General features: G+C 35.9%; 1 protein-coding gene across 4 annotated transcripts in view; it reads right to left on the bottom strand.

Annotated features, from left to right (window-relative positions):
- Positions 1-14791, bottom strand: part of LRP1B (LDL receptor related protein 1B) — a 1969831-nt gene extending 1955040 nt beyond the window's left edge. For all 4 annotated transcript variants that reach the window (XM_032356230.1, XM_032356231.1, XM_032356232.1 and 1 more), the window contains exon 1: positions 14086-14791. In XM_032356230.1, the coding sequence (XP_032212121.1) occupies positions 14086-14266 (181 nt within the window). In that variant the 5' untranslated portion in view covers positions 14267-14791. The remainder of the gene's footprint in view (positions 1-14085) is intronic.
- Between the last annotated feature and the right edge of the window lie 5224 nt (positions 14792-20015).

Here is a 20015-nt window from a genome sequence, read left to right as displayed (position 1 = left end):
AAGAGGGTAGATTTTTTTTTTTAAGATTTTATTTATTATTTATTTGACAGAGAGAGAGAGAGAGAGATCACAAGTAGGCAGAGAGGCAGGCAGATAGAGGGGGAAGCAGGCTCCCTGCTGAGCAGAGAGCCCGATGTGGGGCTTGATCCCACAACCCTGAGATCATGACCTGAGCCGAAGGCAGAGGCTCAACCCACTGAGCCACCCAGGTGCCCTGAAGAGGGCAGATTTCTTATGTGACATTCTGGTCAAAAATACATAACTATGAGAAAATCTCAGGTACACCAGATTGTAGGAAATCTACAAAATAACTGGCCAGGATTTTTCAGTAGAGCCTGTCATGAAAGTAAACCAAAGACAGAGATTGTCCAAATATGGAAACTTGATGCAGTATTGAATCCTGGATTGGATGCTGGGATAGAAGCAGTTTATTAGTAGAAAAACTCATAAAGTACAAAGTCTATAGTTGAGTGACTAATATTTACTGTACCAATGTTAAACTTTTGTTTTAGTAATTGTATTATAGTTCTATAATATGTTAACATTAGGAGCAACTAAATGAAGGGAGTATGGCAACTCTCTGTACTAGTATACATTCTCTGCAAGTGTAAATTTTCCAAATAGAAAGTTTTTTTTTTTTTTTAAGCTGATTCAAATAGGCAGTTTGGATATACTAATTCTTATGTCAACACAGGTATGAAATCTAAAGACAATGCATGGAAATAGAGAACATACTTGACTCTCATTAAGTCACGGCTTTTCTAAAAAAAAGGGAAGATGAAACACAAACCTAAATGCAATCCCATTGGTGTCTCAGCATGAGAATTTGCCTACTCGTTAGTATCATATCTCTGACATCTTTGCTTTACTACATTTCTCTTCTCCTTACACACTTTTAAATTTTTCATTCCACATTTTTTTTCTGGAGACAGAGTACAAGGCTAGGCGGAGAGGAAGACAGAGACTCTTAAGCAGGTTCCTCGCTCAGCATGGAGCCCCATGCATGGGGTTCACTCTCACCACCCTGAGATCATGACCCTACCCAAAATCAAAAGTAGATGCTTAGCTGACTGAGCCACCCAGGCACCCCTCACTCCATATTTCAATAATGATGTGTGTGGAACAGCAACACTGTTTTCATCAAATGGCTGTTATTTACCATGTAGAATATTTTTCATGAGGTCCCTGGAGTGCTGAGGCTCACTGAAATCATCCACATAGTATGTTCTCACCATTATTAAGAGAACTTTGTTTCTTTGGTCACTTTCAGTGGCATGTTTCTGCTTCACGTCACAATTGGGTCTAACAGCATTTATTTTCTGTAGGTTCTTTAAGAATTTTCTCTGTATCCACACTCTCCCCCGATTCAGCCTTATGTCTTAAAGGAGAGAGGAAGTTTCAAAGGCACAGATACAGGACACTGTTGAAATTCATTTTTGATATCCTTCTTCCTAAAGCCAAGACCAGTAACCATTACGCACTCCCAATTTCAAGGCATTGTGTTCAGCTCTTTAAGGCCAACTTTTGTTTGCAATGCACCTAATAAAATGTCCACTGTGACCCAGTCCAACCCTATGCTGATCCCTGCAACTGTAGGACTTCACAGTGGGCCACAGACTGTCAGCTTCGGTGTTCAATTCATCAGCTTGTGTTTTTGACCACTACAATATTATTTCTTTGGGGGGGGGGGTGTCTGTGTGTCTGTGTGTGTCTGTGTGCGCGTGCGCACGCACACTGCTTTTTATGTTGAGGGTCCATATTTAAAACTGTAGGCATTGTACATAAAAATCCAGATTCTGGGCCACTCTAAAACTACTTAAAGGCCTGGTAGCCCTTGGCTCACATTCACCCAGGGCCACAATCTGCTCCGTTTAAATATCAGCTGCTCCTTTGGACAGTGTGGGTGTTCTCTAATTTACATGTCACCTGGGGCACCTTCTGACTAGGCTGGGTGCTATATGCATTTCTGTTTGTAAACCTTGCCCTATATCTTGTCCTTCAATTCATAAAGTTCAGTCAGATATGTCTGAGTGCCATTACCTAACATGACGAGCAATGACGTCTAAGCAGCCTTTTCCCTGAGTGGAGATCTCAGAAGGCATAAGCATCCTATTTCTCTCTAGGCAACTACAGAAGAATTGTGGCCTATCATTTGCTCTCACTGGCAGAAGGGAGGGAAGAGGGCAGGATTGCTGCTTCAGGTTCCTTTACAGGATTTCCTGCTTTTTAAGAAAATGTTATTATTGTATACTGAGTTTAAAACTCACATGGTTACTCTCGAGCGAGAGTTTGAGACTTGGCGATAGAGCCATTACTGCTGCATTTCACAGGAAAGAGAGTTTTACTAATCCTCTTTGGCATTCATCTCTAAATCTTGGTGAACTTGAGTAGCTTCAATCTCTGAAAGTTTATTTTTGACTTAAGTGATTTTCTTGCTATTGCTGGATTTTTCAGGTGTCTCGCCAGCTTAACTGTTATCTGAATAAGCTTTGTTTATTTTCCTTGGATCTTTATAGCAGGTTTAAGTCTGTTGCAAGGGGTCACAACATTTCCTGCCCAATGCCTTTTATTCTGAGCATGCAGTCAGTAATTATTTCTCGCTTTACCTAAACTATAAATAACTCCCTTATACTCATTTTGAACTTTTTCCCATAGTACTTTCCTTATGAAAGAAAAAAAAGCCCTTCAGCAGACCTCCGTGTGATGTGAGCAGAGTTCTAGTCAGGGAGCATAAATCATGCCTCATATTCACAAATATACAAGTAACCCTTCCCCTTCCTGCTGTTTTCAATTACTCAGATTAATTTATTTCCAAACTTTTTGGCACCCCTCTGCTAAAGTACAAAGCAAATAAATTTACAGTGAGTCCCAAATTAAATATTAATGCAAAATCTTTCAGCCTCAAATTTCATTTGGTTCACTCAAAAATTTAATAAAATTTTGGTGTTTATTCCATATTTAACTTATTTCTAGGCAAAATGTTGATTTTACTACTGAAATTCTGGAGCCAAATTATTAAAGGGGATTTTGACAATGGGAATGAAAAATGGACTGAACTTAAAGTCATACACAAATTTGATTTCTGCACATGCATCTAGCCAATGTCTACTAAACCTGCATATAAGCTCTTTACGTGACAAATAAATTGGTTAAGATCTTTTGATTCAATAACTTTTTGTTGTTGTTGTTGTACCTTATTTATAAAACTTTAAATGCCTGAGCTTTGGCTCTCTTTATTTTAACTTAATGCCTTTAGTATATATCTTCCTTTCTTTAATCAAAAGATCTATCATGTTTGAAAACTAAGAAAGCAAGTTTTCGTTTTAAACATTCTGTGTAATGATCATGAAACTTTTCCAAGGTAATTTCTCTGAATGAAGTATTTCCTCCACAATGCTGCTGCTAGCAACATAAGGTAAACAGTGTCAAAAAGTTGATTACTCCCAGGAGCTTTTTTTGACACTAGATGACCTGTATAACTGACAAAGAAACTGAGTGGGAATATTTGGAGAGCTAAATTTGTACTTTGGAATGCAGATTTGAATGTGAAGTTTTAAAACCAATCTCTGACTTTGTGTAAGGTAGATATAAGGAAAGAGAACCAAAAAAGAAAAAGAACAATTGAAAAAAAAATCAATCAATGGACTCAAATCCTGAAACAATCTTTAAATAACTTAAGGTGCAGAGTAACTCACTCAGCTTCATACAAACAGTATTTCCTTCAAACACTGTATTTCTTTCTTCATTCTCATGGACCTTCTGGGCTTGGATATTTTTTCCTTTCCCATCAGTTTTATAATACCTTTCTCTCAACTCTTTTTCCTTTCTAGCTTCAACAAGAACTCAATAGACCCAAATGAGTTTGTTTTGTAGCCATAAGCAATCTTTCCCTGAAAATCCAAACTTGTACAATTGTTAAACTGGTGTTTCATTGCTTGTCCTGGTTTCTGTTGTTCAGTTGTTTCTTTCTCTAGTCTATAAATCACACTGAATGGTACATAGTAGTTACTATAACAGTTATTCAATGAATGTGTGGATAAATACAGAATAATCCAAGGGCCCTGACTGACAAAGAGGAATACCCACTAGATCATAAATGCTTACCAGGTAGATTTTCCACCATTTACTGTCACTATCCCCTTCCTTTTTAAGGTTTTCTAGGAATTACCAGGCAGGGTAATGAATAGAGCCAATAGCAGTATTCTTAACAATTTCTTCCCTTTAATCGAATATGCATTAGTGGGAACTCGACTATCAGCACAAATTCCTCTCAGTCATGCCAAGATTTTGGGGACAATTAAAATAGGTTCTTCCTTGAAAACTCTGAGGATCTCAAGGAAAAAAAAAAAATTGCACAAATGAATCTTTATCACATAGACCAATGCCTATTCCTTCTGCTGTTATATTCATTTAGATTAGTAGAAATAAAAGAAAAAAAATATTACTGCCATTTTTACTAATGCTTAGAATATCACTAAGTGCATTATTTTAATAAACCCCCAAAGAATATTATGAATCTGACACTACTAATTCCATTTTACAGACATAGTATGGGAAAACATGGGGTAATAGGGAAGACGGTATTAATAATTCTGAAATATAAGGGAAAAGGTAACAAGGCAAGAAATATTGTAGCATCCACATGTGACCCTCACATGCTTTTACACTGAGAAACACATTTCTTGCAAATCAATAAAAGGTGCACAAAAAGGAATGTATTCATTTTTAAATAGCCTTCACTGTTAACCTTTACCTTCAAAGATAATAATTTGAGTCTGTATTTAAATCCAGATACAGTATTATCCTGTAATACCAGGCAATAAAATATGTTGCCTGGTGCTACATTCAGTATTATAGAAAATCTCCCTAAATTAAAGATATGAGTTCTCCTCTACCTAGTTCTCATCTACATTGCCATCTCCTCATTTAAGTCATCAACATCTCTCTCCAGGACAATTCTGACAGCCCTTTAACTGGATTGCTGTATCCCTCTTATTCTCCATTCAGCAGCAATAAGCATGAGCTCTTAAAAATCAAGTTGTGTCGTGTCACCCCTGATTAAACATCCCATTGCTGCCTGTTGTAATAATAACAAAACCCAAATGCTTCACCTTGATCTGCATTGTCCTGTGGACCTGTTTATGGCTTTACCATATATATGCCTTTTCCAGCTCATACTCTCTCCCAAACACGCAGAGTTCACTTCAAACACACAAACAGACTTTCTCACTCTAGAATACCAAATTCTTGACTCCCTCTCAAGGGTTTGCATGGAAAGCTTTTCCTTCAGAACTACTCATACATGTTCCCTCTCTTTCTTTTATCTCAGCAAATAGGTCATCCTTCTCAAAAGGCCTTCTGTGATTATAGCCACCAATTACTTCTCTCAATTACATTACGTTATTTTTTATTTCTTCTTAGAACAAAATATTATTTGTTTGCTTGCTGATTGTTTCCCCCTGCACCAAAATATAAGCTACATCAAACCAGGTGCATTGTCTAACTTGCTCACTTGACTCATCCCCAACTTCCAGAACAGTACCCAGCACATTATTTGCTGTACTTTGTTGAATGAATGGATATGTAAGTGAATGATCACCAACCACGTGGATTAGGAATCATATGAATTCAGTAGGGAAAAAACTGAAAAAAATTAAAGCATCTAGAAAATAAAATGGATTTCTGGTTTTATAGTGAAATATAGGCTATAATATGTTTTCACATACATTATTTTCCTTGCTGTCATGGAAGGTGTAAGGGACACCACTTTGTCTCTTCTATGTAATTGGTTGGAGTGGTTTTCTGGAAAACTCTGGTGGTGTTTTCACAGGCACCCAGATTAAAAGACACATAAAAGAAAACCCCCATGCTTTTTAGATCATTATGTTTCCTCAGCAGTGAGAGAAAGCAAGAAGAATGGAACAAGTGGTAAGATTTTGGTTCTTACACTATTAAGGATTAATTCCAGAAGACTTGACAATATCCTTCACAAGCGCAAATAGGAAGAAAACATCCTAGGAGGGGCAAGAACTATATCCAAAGATGGACAGATGCAGAATGTTTAAACTCTAAATTCCACCCATTCTTCATGTTAGCCAATGTTGGATTAAATCAACATATTTTCCCCCAAGTAAGATATGTGTCCACTAACATTATGTGTCATCAGCATGGTGTTGGTGAACTACTAGCATTTTGTTAAAATAATAACAAGACAAGGACTCAGCAAAAGGGCCTGAATTCTGAGTTAGTAATTCTATTTATAAATCTTGGGTTTAAAAAAAAAAAAAAAAACAATCCGAGAAATACAAATGCTCAGGAGTCATGATCATAATATTTTCACCTGAAGAGACAAAAATCTCACCCATGAGCTGGCATCATTATCCCTGTACTTTCAAGAGCTTAATTATGAGAAAATGCCTTAAAAATTAATAGAGTTGAATAAAGTGGAATATTTTAATAAAACACACTTGCTACTTTAACATTTTCATACCAATAAAATATACCATTAAAAGCTTTAGGAAATGCACACAAGGTCTTAGATAATCTAAAAACCAAATCTTTTTTTAAATTTCAGAATACATATTTTAGCAAAAGTCTGAGATTCCTAATTGCCTCAGTTATTTGGTCTGTATGGATGGAATTTTCAATAAATCCTTACTGTCAATGCACTCCAGCATCTTTGTCCTTCCTCTCCTTATACAACCTTATTTTTAAAGAAAACAGACCATTCTAAACCCATTTCTGTTATATGCCTTATACCTACAGTTTTTCTTACAAATATCTTAAAATACCCTTGGAACACTCAAAGCAAGCAACCACAACTAAATTTCACTTCTCCTCTTCTCCCCCACCCCATTTTTAGCTATCTTTTCTCATTTTAAGAAAAAAGAGCTATGATAACAAATTGTCATTAAAGAAAAACTCAGCGGTAGAAAAATTCTTAAGGAATTATGTATTCATATTTCTAAAGTTAAGCTGTCTTGGAAGTCTTGAAGTATGTCAATGCAATGTAGAAAAGTTAGGAAGGAACGTCCTATTGACTGAAAGAATAAAACAAGAGACGATCTGTGGTACCTTGATCTTACCTAAAGAAGAAACGTATTCTTTCGACTAAAATGAGGTCGTGTTTCAACAATACCTGTCTTTGGTCTGAAGGCTAAGCCAGCCAGGACAATGAGGTGCTTGCATCTCAGGAAGGGATGTCTGACTGTTAATAAGAATGCATTGTGAGATAAAATGTAATGCCGGCATCTTAGCAAGGCAACACGCTCTATCTTCTTCAAGTTTTTTTTTTTCTTTTTTCTCTTACTTAATAAAGTTAGAAGAAATCTCATAAAAAAAGGTTCTTTCTCAACTCGCTTTCTATAAAGGATATAGTTATAATATTAGTCATGTATAAATGGAAACTTTCATACATACATGATTATATCCGAGAAAAATAAGATTAAACAGATGACTGTACAGTAAGAATACATTAATCGAATTACTTTTCATTCTTTCTACAGGTAAAGACACCTTTGGCAAGTATTGCATATTTATAACTATTTTGAAATATTCGAGAAACCCCAAATATTCCACAAATTCATACAAATTCATACAAATATGAAAGCATAATTATTGAACAATAGAAGTAACACAAGCATTATGAACTTCAGCATTAGCTTTTTGCACTGGTGATACTTACAAGAATCTGACCTACTGGGAAATCAACAGCCAATGAATGGCTCCATTTATTTAACTATGCTATTGCATTATCTAACCATAACTGGATATCCAATTGTAGACTGAAACTAAGTTAATGTGACTGCATGAGAAAATTATTATACTCACATTTATAAACACACTAAATCCTGTTATCTATTTTATCACTGCAATGGTTTCTACTATATATCCTGTGTTGAGAGAAGTCTTAACTTTGAAATAATATTTAGGAATATATTTTAATTTTTAAAAATATTTTCCAAAATGAGAAAAATAAATTCAGTTAAAGTCAATAAAGAAAAATAATAAATTTCTAATTACTTTCAATAAAGTAATCTGAATATGAATGAATTGAGAGCATATACTTATTTGTATTCAGTATTATTTTAGATTCTTATGCTAAAGCATGATAAAAATATATATTACTACCAAAATATATTACATTTCTCTGTTATGACAGGAATAACGGCAAAGGTACATATTACTTACTCTACAAGGTATAGAGGGTAACTGTCAGGCATAAGTGTTTTAAGAAAATATATTGTTTTTGTTATTTTTCCACAAAATTCAACTTTAGGCTTTTAATGCAAGATCAGTTCTATTGTTTCACCTCATCTGACTGGCTACTATCTAAAACTTTGATTCCCATTTAGTTACTAGTCAGTTTCATCAATTAGTTTAGTCAGGAAGCTCAGTCAAAATAATTGGGTTTGTATAGAGATAGCCTAAATCAATAGGATGGAGAGAGAGACAGAAACTATATTTTGGTATCACTGAATTCAGAACAGAGCAATAAATAATACATATTTTCTAACTTGGCCTTGTAGTTATGCCAGGGGGGAAATGGGAGGCCACCAAATCATTTATGAGGAGAAAATATAGATCTAAAATTGTGAAGGCAGCTTATAGCAGAAAAACTTCTAATAGAAAAATATATACATAAATTTTGGAGGTCTAAGCTTACTTGTTCTGATGTGTTGCAAAATTTCCTGTAGGCTTCATTCCCCTTTCTATTACATGAAGGGTTCAGATGTACTTGGAGAGATTAAGATTTCATTAAAATGAGAGAGCACAAAATTGTGAGAACAGTGATTAAATATTATGGCAAGCACAATACTTTTCAAAAACAAGTGAGGAAGATACACTCATTGGCACATGTGGATTAGTCCAAAAGTAACTTTTTAAAACTCTAATTTTTTATTTAATATTTAAACAATTGAACCTTCCAACACCCCCAAGGAATTAAGAAGCTCTAAAGATCTCCATCCTTAATAAAACAACTGGAAAATGTCTTCCAGAGCCAGGAGACCATTAGATTTGTGGTTGGTATGTGGCAATTTCATCCCTATGCATCTAGTCAATGGGTTTTTATATAAGTTAAATTTGGAGGATATCAGTCCACATGGAAATGTAATAAGAAAAAAAGATTAAAAAGTATCCCAGTACTTTTCTGTTTGATTAGTTTTATCCTCCCTTCCGCATCAAAAAATAAGCAACAAAAACAAAAACACATTGTTATTTGCACTCTCTGTGCATCAGGGTGGTTTTCGTCATTATTCTTGGATTAAATACGGGGACCCAGATTTTTCATTCTAGGTAGTTTTTGAACTGCCTGGAGTAAATATGATGATTTTCCCGATAGAAGTTTTATCCAGTACGTATTCTGGTTAACTCATTGTAAGAGTACTCAACCTTTCACTTTAGTTTTATTTAGCATTCCAGCCACTAAAAACATTGTTTCAAATTACAAGCATGGAGGGCATCATAATTACAGGTATATCGAAAGCAAATGCATTTAACATTTATACCCTCCACTGTCAGATTTTGTTACAACAAAATATTTGTTACATTGGAAATTCACCATTAGATATTGACTGCATGTTGGGTTTTAGGAGTTGAAAAATAATTGTTAAAATTTTTCCATTTCACATTTTTGTTTTTCAAGGAGGCAATATCACAAAGACAGACATATATTTTCTGGTATTTGGAAAAATGGAAAGTTTCATATAAAAAAAATCTCTAATTTTCAGGCTAGAATACTGTTTTTAAAGAACATTTGTGCCAGGGCAGCCATTTTAAATAAGATATATATATATATATATATATATATATATATATATATATATGACATTTAAAGAAGATTTTAGATACATATGTTATGTAAGATAATATATATTATATATATAGTATACATATAACAGGTTGCATTCGCAGCTAAATTAATTTAATGACATCGTGTTGGTACAATCATGTTTAACTTTTAGCATTAATTCTACTTTCGTTGAATGTACCTATCTAAAATGAAGACAAGTGTTTCCTTTGTACAAGAATTGTTTTGACAGACAGCTACAGAAGATAGAGAAATCTTTCAATACATCTGGTTGGTACTTTCTACTATACAAAATCCCTATTACTAGGAAGGAATTGAAGAAAGGGGAGTGTACATTTCATATAAGATATAAAAATTGATACTAGAATCATAAAAATAAATTGATCATAATAATATATGGAATGGAGGGAAGATATAGAGATCCCTCGCCACTGTAATTATTGCAGAAGACCAAATAATGTTCAGTCCAGGTAACTTTAAATGGAGCCTATCTTTATGGTATACCCAAAGCTCTGAAAAGAAAATGACAAGGCAAATAGTAAGAAATCAATGTCCTGGATCCAATACACTTGCAAATTAAAAATTTCTGCATGTCTCCACCATGAATGACAAGTAGTATTTAGAAAGTGTCATATCATGCTTAAGAATATATTCACCATATCACTCACCCCCCCCCCTTTCTAAGAAGATAGACCTCCTTCAAGCTTCCACTTAAAAAAAATCACTTCCATCTTAATCATTCTCGCATTCTTAACATTTGGGTTTTCTGCAATATTTGCACGTATCTCCCCCCTTTCTTAGAGGTTTAATTATATCCAACCTCACATTGATAGAAGTTTCTTCATATTATCTTTATACTGCAAACATTTTCATAAGATATTTATTATGAAATGAGAAGAAAATAATTATTTTATGAATTATTATTTTCTCTAAAGATACTTTAATCTCTTTAGGAAATATTAATTTGGATTTAGTCTTTTCCTAAATTTGTAATTTTTCCCATTTTTCTTTCCCTCACTTACTCTGCTCACTGCAATTCACATTCTTTCTCCTGTTTTAACACATTGAAATTGTTCTTTGTTTTCCCATTGTCTCCTTCCATTCTTACCAGTTTCAATTTAAGCTTGAGAAAAGGTAGAAAGAAGAAATCTCAAAGATTACAGAGACTTCCTCAAAACAAAACTTTTATGTTTGTGGAATACAAAGAAACATGGATTGCAGTTCGTTCTTCTTTAAGTAAAGGAAGATTAAAATTTTGACATACACATCATTGCCATTTTTAGATGGTTTTAGAGACATATACATTTAAATGATTATAACAGCATGAACTTGAATTGTTTGAAAATATGTTTCCCCATCTTATCAGACTCAGGAATTTAAATGAGACTAGTTTTGGGCTTCTCAATCCCTTTTATTTTCAGAAAATTTGACAATTTAAAATGCACTTCCTTTTAAGTCTTAATCCCTATCAAGCAATACTTTGATATGATATGACATTGTTATATGACACATTGGTTGATCCTAAGTGAATATGATTTATCCTTCACATTTTGCTGTTAAGAGTTACAAAGATGTTTCCTTTTTTCGATGTGATGAAATCTAATAAGAACTGACATGTACATTAGCTTAACTCTGTATCAAAATCAATATAAAACAAGAAAATATACAACATAGAATTAGAAGGACAAGTGCATGTGTAGATCAAACACAAGCAAATGCCTTAAAGTATTCTTCTGTTTAAAAAAAAAAAAAAGAATGTTTGAGCTTATGCTCATAAAATTAAAAACAAGGAGCAACACAGGTAGAAGGTAATACAACCATTTCTATCTAGTTCACACAGTTTAAGAAGTCACCCATTACCCAATATATATTTGGAGAACCTGAAAGTGATTTCTGATTTTCTGGCATGAAGCTAGCTCCTGCACCACAAAACACACCTGTGTAATTCACATGCCTATTTTATTCCTCAAGGACAATTGACATAAGCCAGTGCAGAAAGCTACATCTCATTAACCTCTTTCTTGAGTTTATATTCCATTATCATCTGTTTCAGCATTTCACTAAGGAAAGTTTGTCATAATGCAGCAGCACTTTCTTTTTTAACTTTAAACAAGATTTCTCTTTTTATCCCCCCTTTTTTTTTCCAAATAAGACCCACCCTTTTTACTTTTGATAGATAGGGGGGACAATTTTAGCTCCTTTCTAACAGTTAGGAAAGTTGTGTTAAATATACATAATAGTGGCAAAGTGTTGGTCTACGACTATTTTTACTTGTGCTATCTTATAATAGTACTTTTTATACTGATATGATGATATATGACACTACTTTAGTTCCAGGAAAAAGTAACAATTCTTTTCCATATGCCCTTTTTAGATCTTAGATGTCCCTGTCCCTCACAGAACTAAATTTGCATCAAATTGTTATCTTTTAAGATATTTAATTTTCTATCTAAAGAGAAAATTGGAGGTCTGTATGTTTACCTTTTTATGATATATATAATTCTCTTCAGGTATTCATTCTAATCATTGCAGTGACAACTCTTTCCCTCATAAATACCTCCAAAATCACTGAGGACTTAGTTCTAGATGAGGTCAAATTTGCAGAGATTGGGCACTTAATCAGAAAAAGCCCAAGAGCAGGAGTCTGCAGTGCCATTATATTCTGCTAGCTCACAGGGCTGAAAAGCTTCATTCTGTTCTTCTGCTCTGGTCCAACTTCAAAGATTCTTCCTAAGAAAGGTTGAGAGCTGATTGTTCCAGATCAAAGACATCATCATTTCAAGTTAGAGCTATGTGCTTCCATTTTATCAGTATAGTTTTCAACTATTCCACACCAACTTCAAGGCAAGTTAAGACAAGTTTAGAAGCTATGTGGTTAGGTGGCAATGGCATGTTTAAAAGATCATCACTCAGTTAATGTCAAATTTTCTAAAGGAACTAATATTAGTCTCACCACTGGTAAGGGAAATGTGTGAGCACATTATAAAGATCATAATCTGGTTGCCAACAGCAGATTGGATAGAAAGACTACAATTCATTCTCCTGTTCTCTCCTATAATGAAGCAATAATTTTTGGTCAATTCATAATTCGCTTCATGTGAACACAGTCACTAAATCTCTCAATGCAACATTTTGCCTATTTACTTGACATTGGGATCCAGGATCCTTTCTATCTTTGTTACTTCTTTTTCATTTTTTTTTCTAATTAAACATCACTAACCACAACAGCCAACCAAAATATTATCAGTCAATACGAATATATATATTATATATATTATATATGTATATAAATATGTATATATATAAAGCCTAGATCCATGATACTCCTGATTTTACTCTAGGGAGTTAACCATTCCAATGCCAGCGGCCCAAATATTCATCTACCTCCCCCCTCTTTTTTTTTTTTTTTATTCGTGCAACTGTTGTCAAAGATTGTCAAACTTGCACAGGGATTCCTGGGTTTCCAGATCAAAAGTTTACACAATCTAGGTTTATTAACATTCCTACCTCCTCTCTCCTCGGCTCCCCATACACATTCCCATTTAAACTTCTACCATTCATCAGCTATTTTGAAACAAACAAACAAACAAACAATGGCAAAACGCCAATGGTGGGTAAACAACGTCATCTGGTGCCGTGAGCTGTGCCACAGACCTTCAGAATCAAGAAAGTCAAGTTCAAGCAGGTGCCTGAGCCCAAAAGCGCCCTGAAAGCCTAAGCCTCTCCGCTGATGACTGGAATCTCACTTGAGTCTGCCTCAGAAGGGGCTACAGAAACGAAAGGGGCTTGAGTGGGCACTTTCCCCCGTCCACACACCCTGGGTGCAGCAGGTAGGGAAGTTAACCTCGAGCTAACTTGACGGAGCACACACAACGCGGAGAAGCCGAAGCCTGCAAAAGCTAAAAGCTACGAGACTCCGCGCCTAGGGAAGTCTTGGAAAAGCGAATTCTGATTCCAGCATCTGCAGCGCTTGGGTGCGCGGGCAGAAGCGCGCAGTCAAGTCCAAACGGTCCCAGTGGGGGACAAAATAAGGGCTGGTGAATGGCCAAAGGAAAAAGCTTGGTGGGGAGGAGGAAGGAAGCCGCGGGCTCTTGCACCCGGTTCAGAAATCGCCCACCGCACCTCTCACCCCATCGAGGCCGGAGCACAGTGGCTAGCCAGTCCCGGGGAGCGGGGCCACAAGGACTTAAGTTTCACACTCACTTATCTACAAGCATCGCCCAGCAGGAAAGCCGAGGAAAAAAGGGGACGTCAGGAGGGAGTTATTTCCTTACCTCGGTCTGCTCTCACGGTCAGCACCTGGGCGACAGGCAATAATCCCGAGAGAGTGAGTAAGGCGAGGAGAAACTCGGACATTGTGGTCGCTCGGTAAGGAAGCCTGCGCTGGAGACTGCTCCGCGGCGCCCTCGGCCCGGTGGCGGCGGCGGCTCGGAGCCCCGAATCGAGCAGCGTCATTTACAAATGTCACTGGAAATTCTTCAGCTCAATGAGCCCAGCCAGTCCGCCTTCTCCTGCCCGGAGCAGGATGTGGAAGGTGTACGGATGCGCGCGTGGGGGAGAGAGAGAGCGTGTGTGAGCGCCAGCGAGCCGCTCCTGTGTCTTGACTTTTCAGTGCAGGGTACGTCTGATCTTACATCACGCAAAGAGGGGCAGTGAGAGATGCCAGCGGATGGGAATTCACTGATTAATCACCGAATCCACCACACACCCCTTCGTCGTCCACATAAATCACATCTATTACTTAGTAAGAAGCATTTAACACAACAGGAAAATACCACCGCGAACTGAGAGCACCACAAATCACAATTATTTCGGTCTCCTTGAAGGGAAAGTAACTCCAAAGCTGGTTCTGTAGGGATTTGGGTCTTGAGAAGGGGGAGACTTCTGCATTGGGCTGAGCCAGCCAAGCGCCTAGGAAGCTCCGCATTTAACAGCCAGCTCGGAATTATCAGCTACAGCGCTGGGATGCTTCTCTCGGCAAAGCAGATTTGGTCCCTTCCCTCCCCGGAAGCTTCCTTCCCTGTAAGGAAGGACAAGCTAAGTAACTGAGCTTCTCTTAAAAAAAATGGTTTCATCTGCTCAACACACGTACGCAAAGCTTTTTGAATTGCTCTTTTAACTTTTATGCTGAGTAGCACCTGGGGACAAAGATGCAAAATATAGTGACTCAGCAGAAACAAAACCCAAAACAATCCCCAAAGTCATTACCCCTTGCATAAGAAAGGAAAGTGAATGGAAAGGGGTCCCTACACAGGGAATCAGAGAGCAAAGGATTGGCAGTTTGTTTTGTTGGCATGGATTTCTCTCTTTAAAAGGGTTCCTCAAACCATTTTAAATATGTGTTGGGGATTTTTTTTTTTTACTGTTTTTGCTTTGTTTTTCTTTTTCCACATAGTACAGTTATAGTTTAAAAACTTTCCCAAACCATCTGAGGCATGAACATGAATCAGTGGAATTAAAAAAAAAAAAAAAGTTGTTTGTATGACCACTTGAGTTTTTCAATATGATCACTCAAAAACCTAAAATTTTAGTTAGCTATTCAGAAATGGCTAACGAGTTAAAATTCAGTAATCTTAATAGTTGAAGGCTTATTTTTTCCTTGTAACATCCAAAACGCTTGCCTAAGAACTAAGGTTGAAAAATGTTTCATATTTGATATCTTGAAACTTGAAATGGATGTAAGGAAAACTATAAGAAAAGAATAAAACCAAGGAACAGAATGATTGAAAAGCAAAGGAAAGATACCTTAAAGACTCTGTACTGTTTACTGGTTGAAATAATACAGATGAATGCCAGCACCATGAGCTAGCTGTTTATGAGAGCTGAATTACCCAAAACATATTTGGAGGCTCCTTAGAAGCCATTAAAATTAGACTGGATCAAAGAACACAAAAGGTAACTCTAAAGGAAATTGCCAAGAATATGTGAAATTTGCCATTTTATACTTACACTGTGATTATAAAATGTCCTTTATGTCATTTTTGCCATTAAATTTTAAATTTGATGTTCCCTTGTATATCAAACCATTTAGTGTCTAAAAAGATGACTCCTTGCACCTTTAAAAGTGTATGTTTTCTTTTCTTCTAAAGTTGTTATGTGGGTAATTTCACCTAGTCATTTTTACTTTTCACAAAAAGATATACCATATAGGAAATATAAAAAGGTATTTTTCCTATTTTACTTCATACTAAAAATTCACAAACTTTGGACTAAGTGGCAGGGTTCAAAGAATATGGAGCAACAGTAGAGGAGGAAGGGTAAATTTAGAATGATACTCAAAGTAACAAATATTTCTTTCTCAAGTGTCCACAGACATCTGCATTGCATGAAATATTTATCCTTTCATTGGGATGAAGTAAGGAGGTGTCTTTCTGACATGATCCCATTTGGTCAACTAGGAGGTCAGCTATTAGGAAATCTATATCCACTTAAGTCTTGGCAGTAAAATGAGGAGTGCTCACAAACCATGCTAAGGACATCAAGATTCTGCTTCTTCTACACTATTACCACCAATTACCTCCCATCTCAAAATTGCAAAGTAGAAGAGAAAGTAGCCAGGAACAGAACAACCAAAGGCTTACCATGTACTCAAGTTCTATGACGGAAAATCAGTGACTCATTCACTTCTGCGATATATGTAGCAACCCTGAATTCCACTGTCAACTCTTAAAAGGGAAAAGTTACGAAAGATAATCAGAGCAGTGAATACCCAGAAGATTTTGTATTCTAATGTATATTCTAAATATGCTACATTCTAAATATGTAGTGCCTCCTAATAATAAAACTACTAAGTAAATTAGGCAGAGCAACAACCATATGATCTCTTTTACATCATCCGCTTTACTTTTTAACTGCCCTGAATAGAAGAAAATCAAGGATGCATTGTCTACACATTGTGATCAGAATAACAGCAAAACAAAATTCCTTTTTAGTGATCACCAATCAAATTGCCATATGTGAATGACATATGACTCAAAATTGTGGTGTAAGAGTGTGGAAGTTAGCACACACAAAAAAAGTAAGTTCAGCAAAACAATGAAAGGTGATGAGTCGTATTTAACATCAACTATGAATTATTCTCAATTCTATCTATCAAATAAAATTTGAGGCTTATTTTAGGAATGTAAGTAGATGTTACTAACAAAGACCTAAATGGTATAAAAACTCTTCATAGTAATTAGAATGAAGAATGGATGCTTAAATATGTTTCAGTGGTCAAGTGGACATTACACATGCATTTAGATATATGTCAAGCAGATTTTTTAAGACAAAACTTATAATAAGGAATAGTTTCATATCACAAAGCCATAATAATACATAATAAATATATTCAATATTAAGATTAGTAGATACAGTTATTATTTATAATAGATAGATGGTCTAAAACTAACATAAGGCCAATGTCAAAATAAAATTGCCTCATATTAAATCACTTGCATGTTGTAGTTCTTCATTGAAAATGACCAACTCCGCTCAGTCATTAAGTTTGTGCCTTCAGTTCATGATCCTAGTCCTAGGATGGAGCCCCACATGGAGCTCCTCATCACACTCCCTACTCAGCAGAAAGCCTGCTTCTCCCTCTCCCACTCTCCCTGGTTGGTTGTGTTCCCTCTCTCACTATGTCTCCCTCTGTCAAATAAATAAATAAAATCTTTAAAAGAAAGAAAGAAAAAGAAAATGACCAACTCATCAAAAGAGATAGTTTTCATGAGAATCTAATGAGGTTGATAAAAGTATAGACCAAATTAGAGTTTTAAAATTAAATATTTTTTCCGGGTTTCGAGTGACCATCGAATATAATGGCCTATAAAAAAAGGGAAACATAAGTATATTTCTCTATGAAATGCTTTTATTTCCCATCATATATACTTCAGTGAAAACGAAAATTAATAAAGTATATTATTAGTGGGGAGAGAAGAGCAAGAGTCACTGTTCAAATTCTGTTTGTTTCTATGGCCCATTATAATTTCTTCATTCTAATCAGAGTTATTAACACTGACAAGTTAAATAAATTAATTCATCAAACTATAGAATGTTATGAAATCGTTCATTGAGATAAATTAAACAAAGTAGAACCAATCATTCTTACTTTCTGGTCTAAAACAACACACGAATATTAATTATCAGTCAGCAGTAATCTTATACTTCCCAATTAGAGCCATGCTTTGTATACATGTGATCAAACATCAGATTCCATTTCTGCTAACTTGATTATTTTCTTTGTGCTGTTGGTTGGTTTTGTTTTGTTTTGTTTTTGCCATAGATAATAACAAGTCATGCACTACACACCTGAAAGTCATGTGAGGGGGAGGGTGCACGTCTGAACAAACCAAGCCCGACAGTCTGTCTCATGAAGTGATGTGTGTAAAGGAGAGTTGGCCAGAGAACCAGGTTGCTAGGATTTTCTGCAGCTATCATTCCAAGGGCGGCTAGAGTGCTTACCCTGCCTTTCCACACAGAAAAGTTGCCAGGCAGCTGCAGACACAGGATGAGAAGGAAAAGGAAGGCTGGGGGTGGGGGTGGGGGGGGAGGTGGGGGTATACTGAGAACTGTTAAAGAAACATTATTAGTGCTTAAAATTTGAAACAGAGTTACTTACTCTGGACAAAGCCACTAAGAAAAAAGAACTTTCGATTCATTTTATCTCTCAAACTACAGCATTTCAATGCACATTTTTAATTGCTTTCCTTCGAAAGTGAGTTATACCTGTTTGATAGCATGCTGTTTCTACTGAGACCTCGGGATTCAGTCGAGATAAATAAGCTTTGGGCACAACTTTAATTCCTACCATTTGACAAGTATGGGGAAGTATGCATAACTGAGAAGAAGTGAAGTGTGATGCAAGTACTCACTTAAACCTGGAAAGTAAAAATATTTCCAGACAAATTAAGTTTTTCTCTTTGCATAAGCCTCAACTTATCTTTACTGTCATTATCTATAAACATATTAAGATGTACATATTGCAGTGTAAAGCATAACTGATACTCAACTATAAGGTTCAAAGGATAAATAATAAAAAAGTGTTTACGATTGATTCGCTTGTTTTACACGTTTTCTGACTCTTGTTTGACAAACTTTTGACAATAGGAAGGAAAGGAAAGGAGTTTTTGCTGACTCAGAAAATTTTAATCAGGCAACAACTGACTTCCAAAATAATAATATAGACTCAAGATACAAATCCTATGTATCCTATCCTTTTCGGGTACGTTTTTAGAAAGCACAATCAGCAATACTGCAATCCACATATGTGGGGAGCAGGGGAATACAAAAAGACCAAAAGTTCATTAAACCCTTTTCATTCTAATTGTATGGAAATAGCTCTGAGTTTCAGGTTAGTTGCTGGTTACAAGGCTTGTTGATGTCAGTGCCTTTTGACCTGAGGTACATTTGACCTGTATATCTCCATCTCCAGCTGCCAAAAATAGAATTAGTGTTTCATGCTGGGGTTGGCTGTCAGCAGTCCATTATCAGGATGCACTGCACTTGAATGATCCTTGTGGTTTTTTTCAACCTGCATATATAGATCTCTGCCCTTTCAGTCATCTTTCTGATCCTTAGTTTTAATTAGAAACTCCTAGAATGTTGGAACTGGAAGGAACATTCAAATCACTTCTTCCAGTTTGCTACATTTTACAGATAAGAAAAGTTAAAGATAGGAAATGGAACTACTCTGAGGTCACATGTATTATTAATATAAAAAACAGCCCTTGAATAGTTTCCTCTTCCTATATTATGTAGTGAGCTTTGTTGATATTCCTCTAGATTTTTCCTAGCTCAGAGGAGTGGTAGCCCAGGTAGTTTGAATTAGTTCATTCCCTTAATAGCTACAGATGATATAACAGCCACTCCACTCAGCACCATGCAAATAACTATATAGAAAAGACATGGTTCTTGCACTAGCAGAACTTAAAATCCAAATCAAACACCATTTCTCTGCTAATGGACTGACTTTCCAGGATCTTGTGGGAATCATGTTGCCTTGAACCACAGGTATGAGACATAAAGGCCACTACTGAGGTTACCCAATAAAATCAGGGCTATATCTTTCTGAATAAATATTGTTATAAATAAACTTTTGTAGAAAAACCTGAGACTTCTGCTAGAATTCTGCTAGAATTCGACTCTGAGTAAGAAATCACAAAACATATATTCAAATACCTTGAGTGTTGTTACCAGCGTTTAGTCAATCAGCAACATGATAACT

This window comes from Mustela erminea, chromosome 8, assembly GCF_009829155.1.
Source record: "Mustela erminea isolate mMusErm1 chromosome 8, mMusErm1.Pri, whole genome shotgun sequence".
Taxonomy (NCBI): domain Eukaryota; kingdom Metazoa; phylum Chordata; class Mammalia; order Carnivora; family Mustelidae; genus Mustela; species Mustela erminea.
Note: the sequence above shows the minus strand (reverse complement) of the source record. Positions and strands in the feature narration are given on the sequence as shown.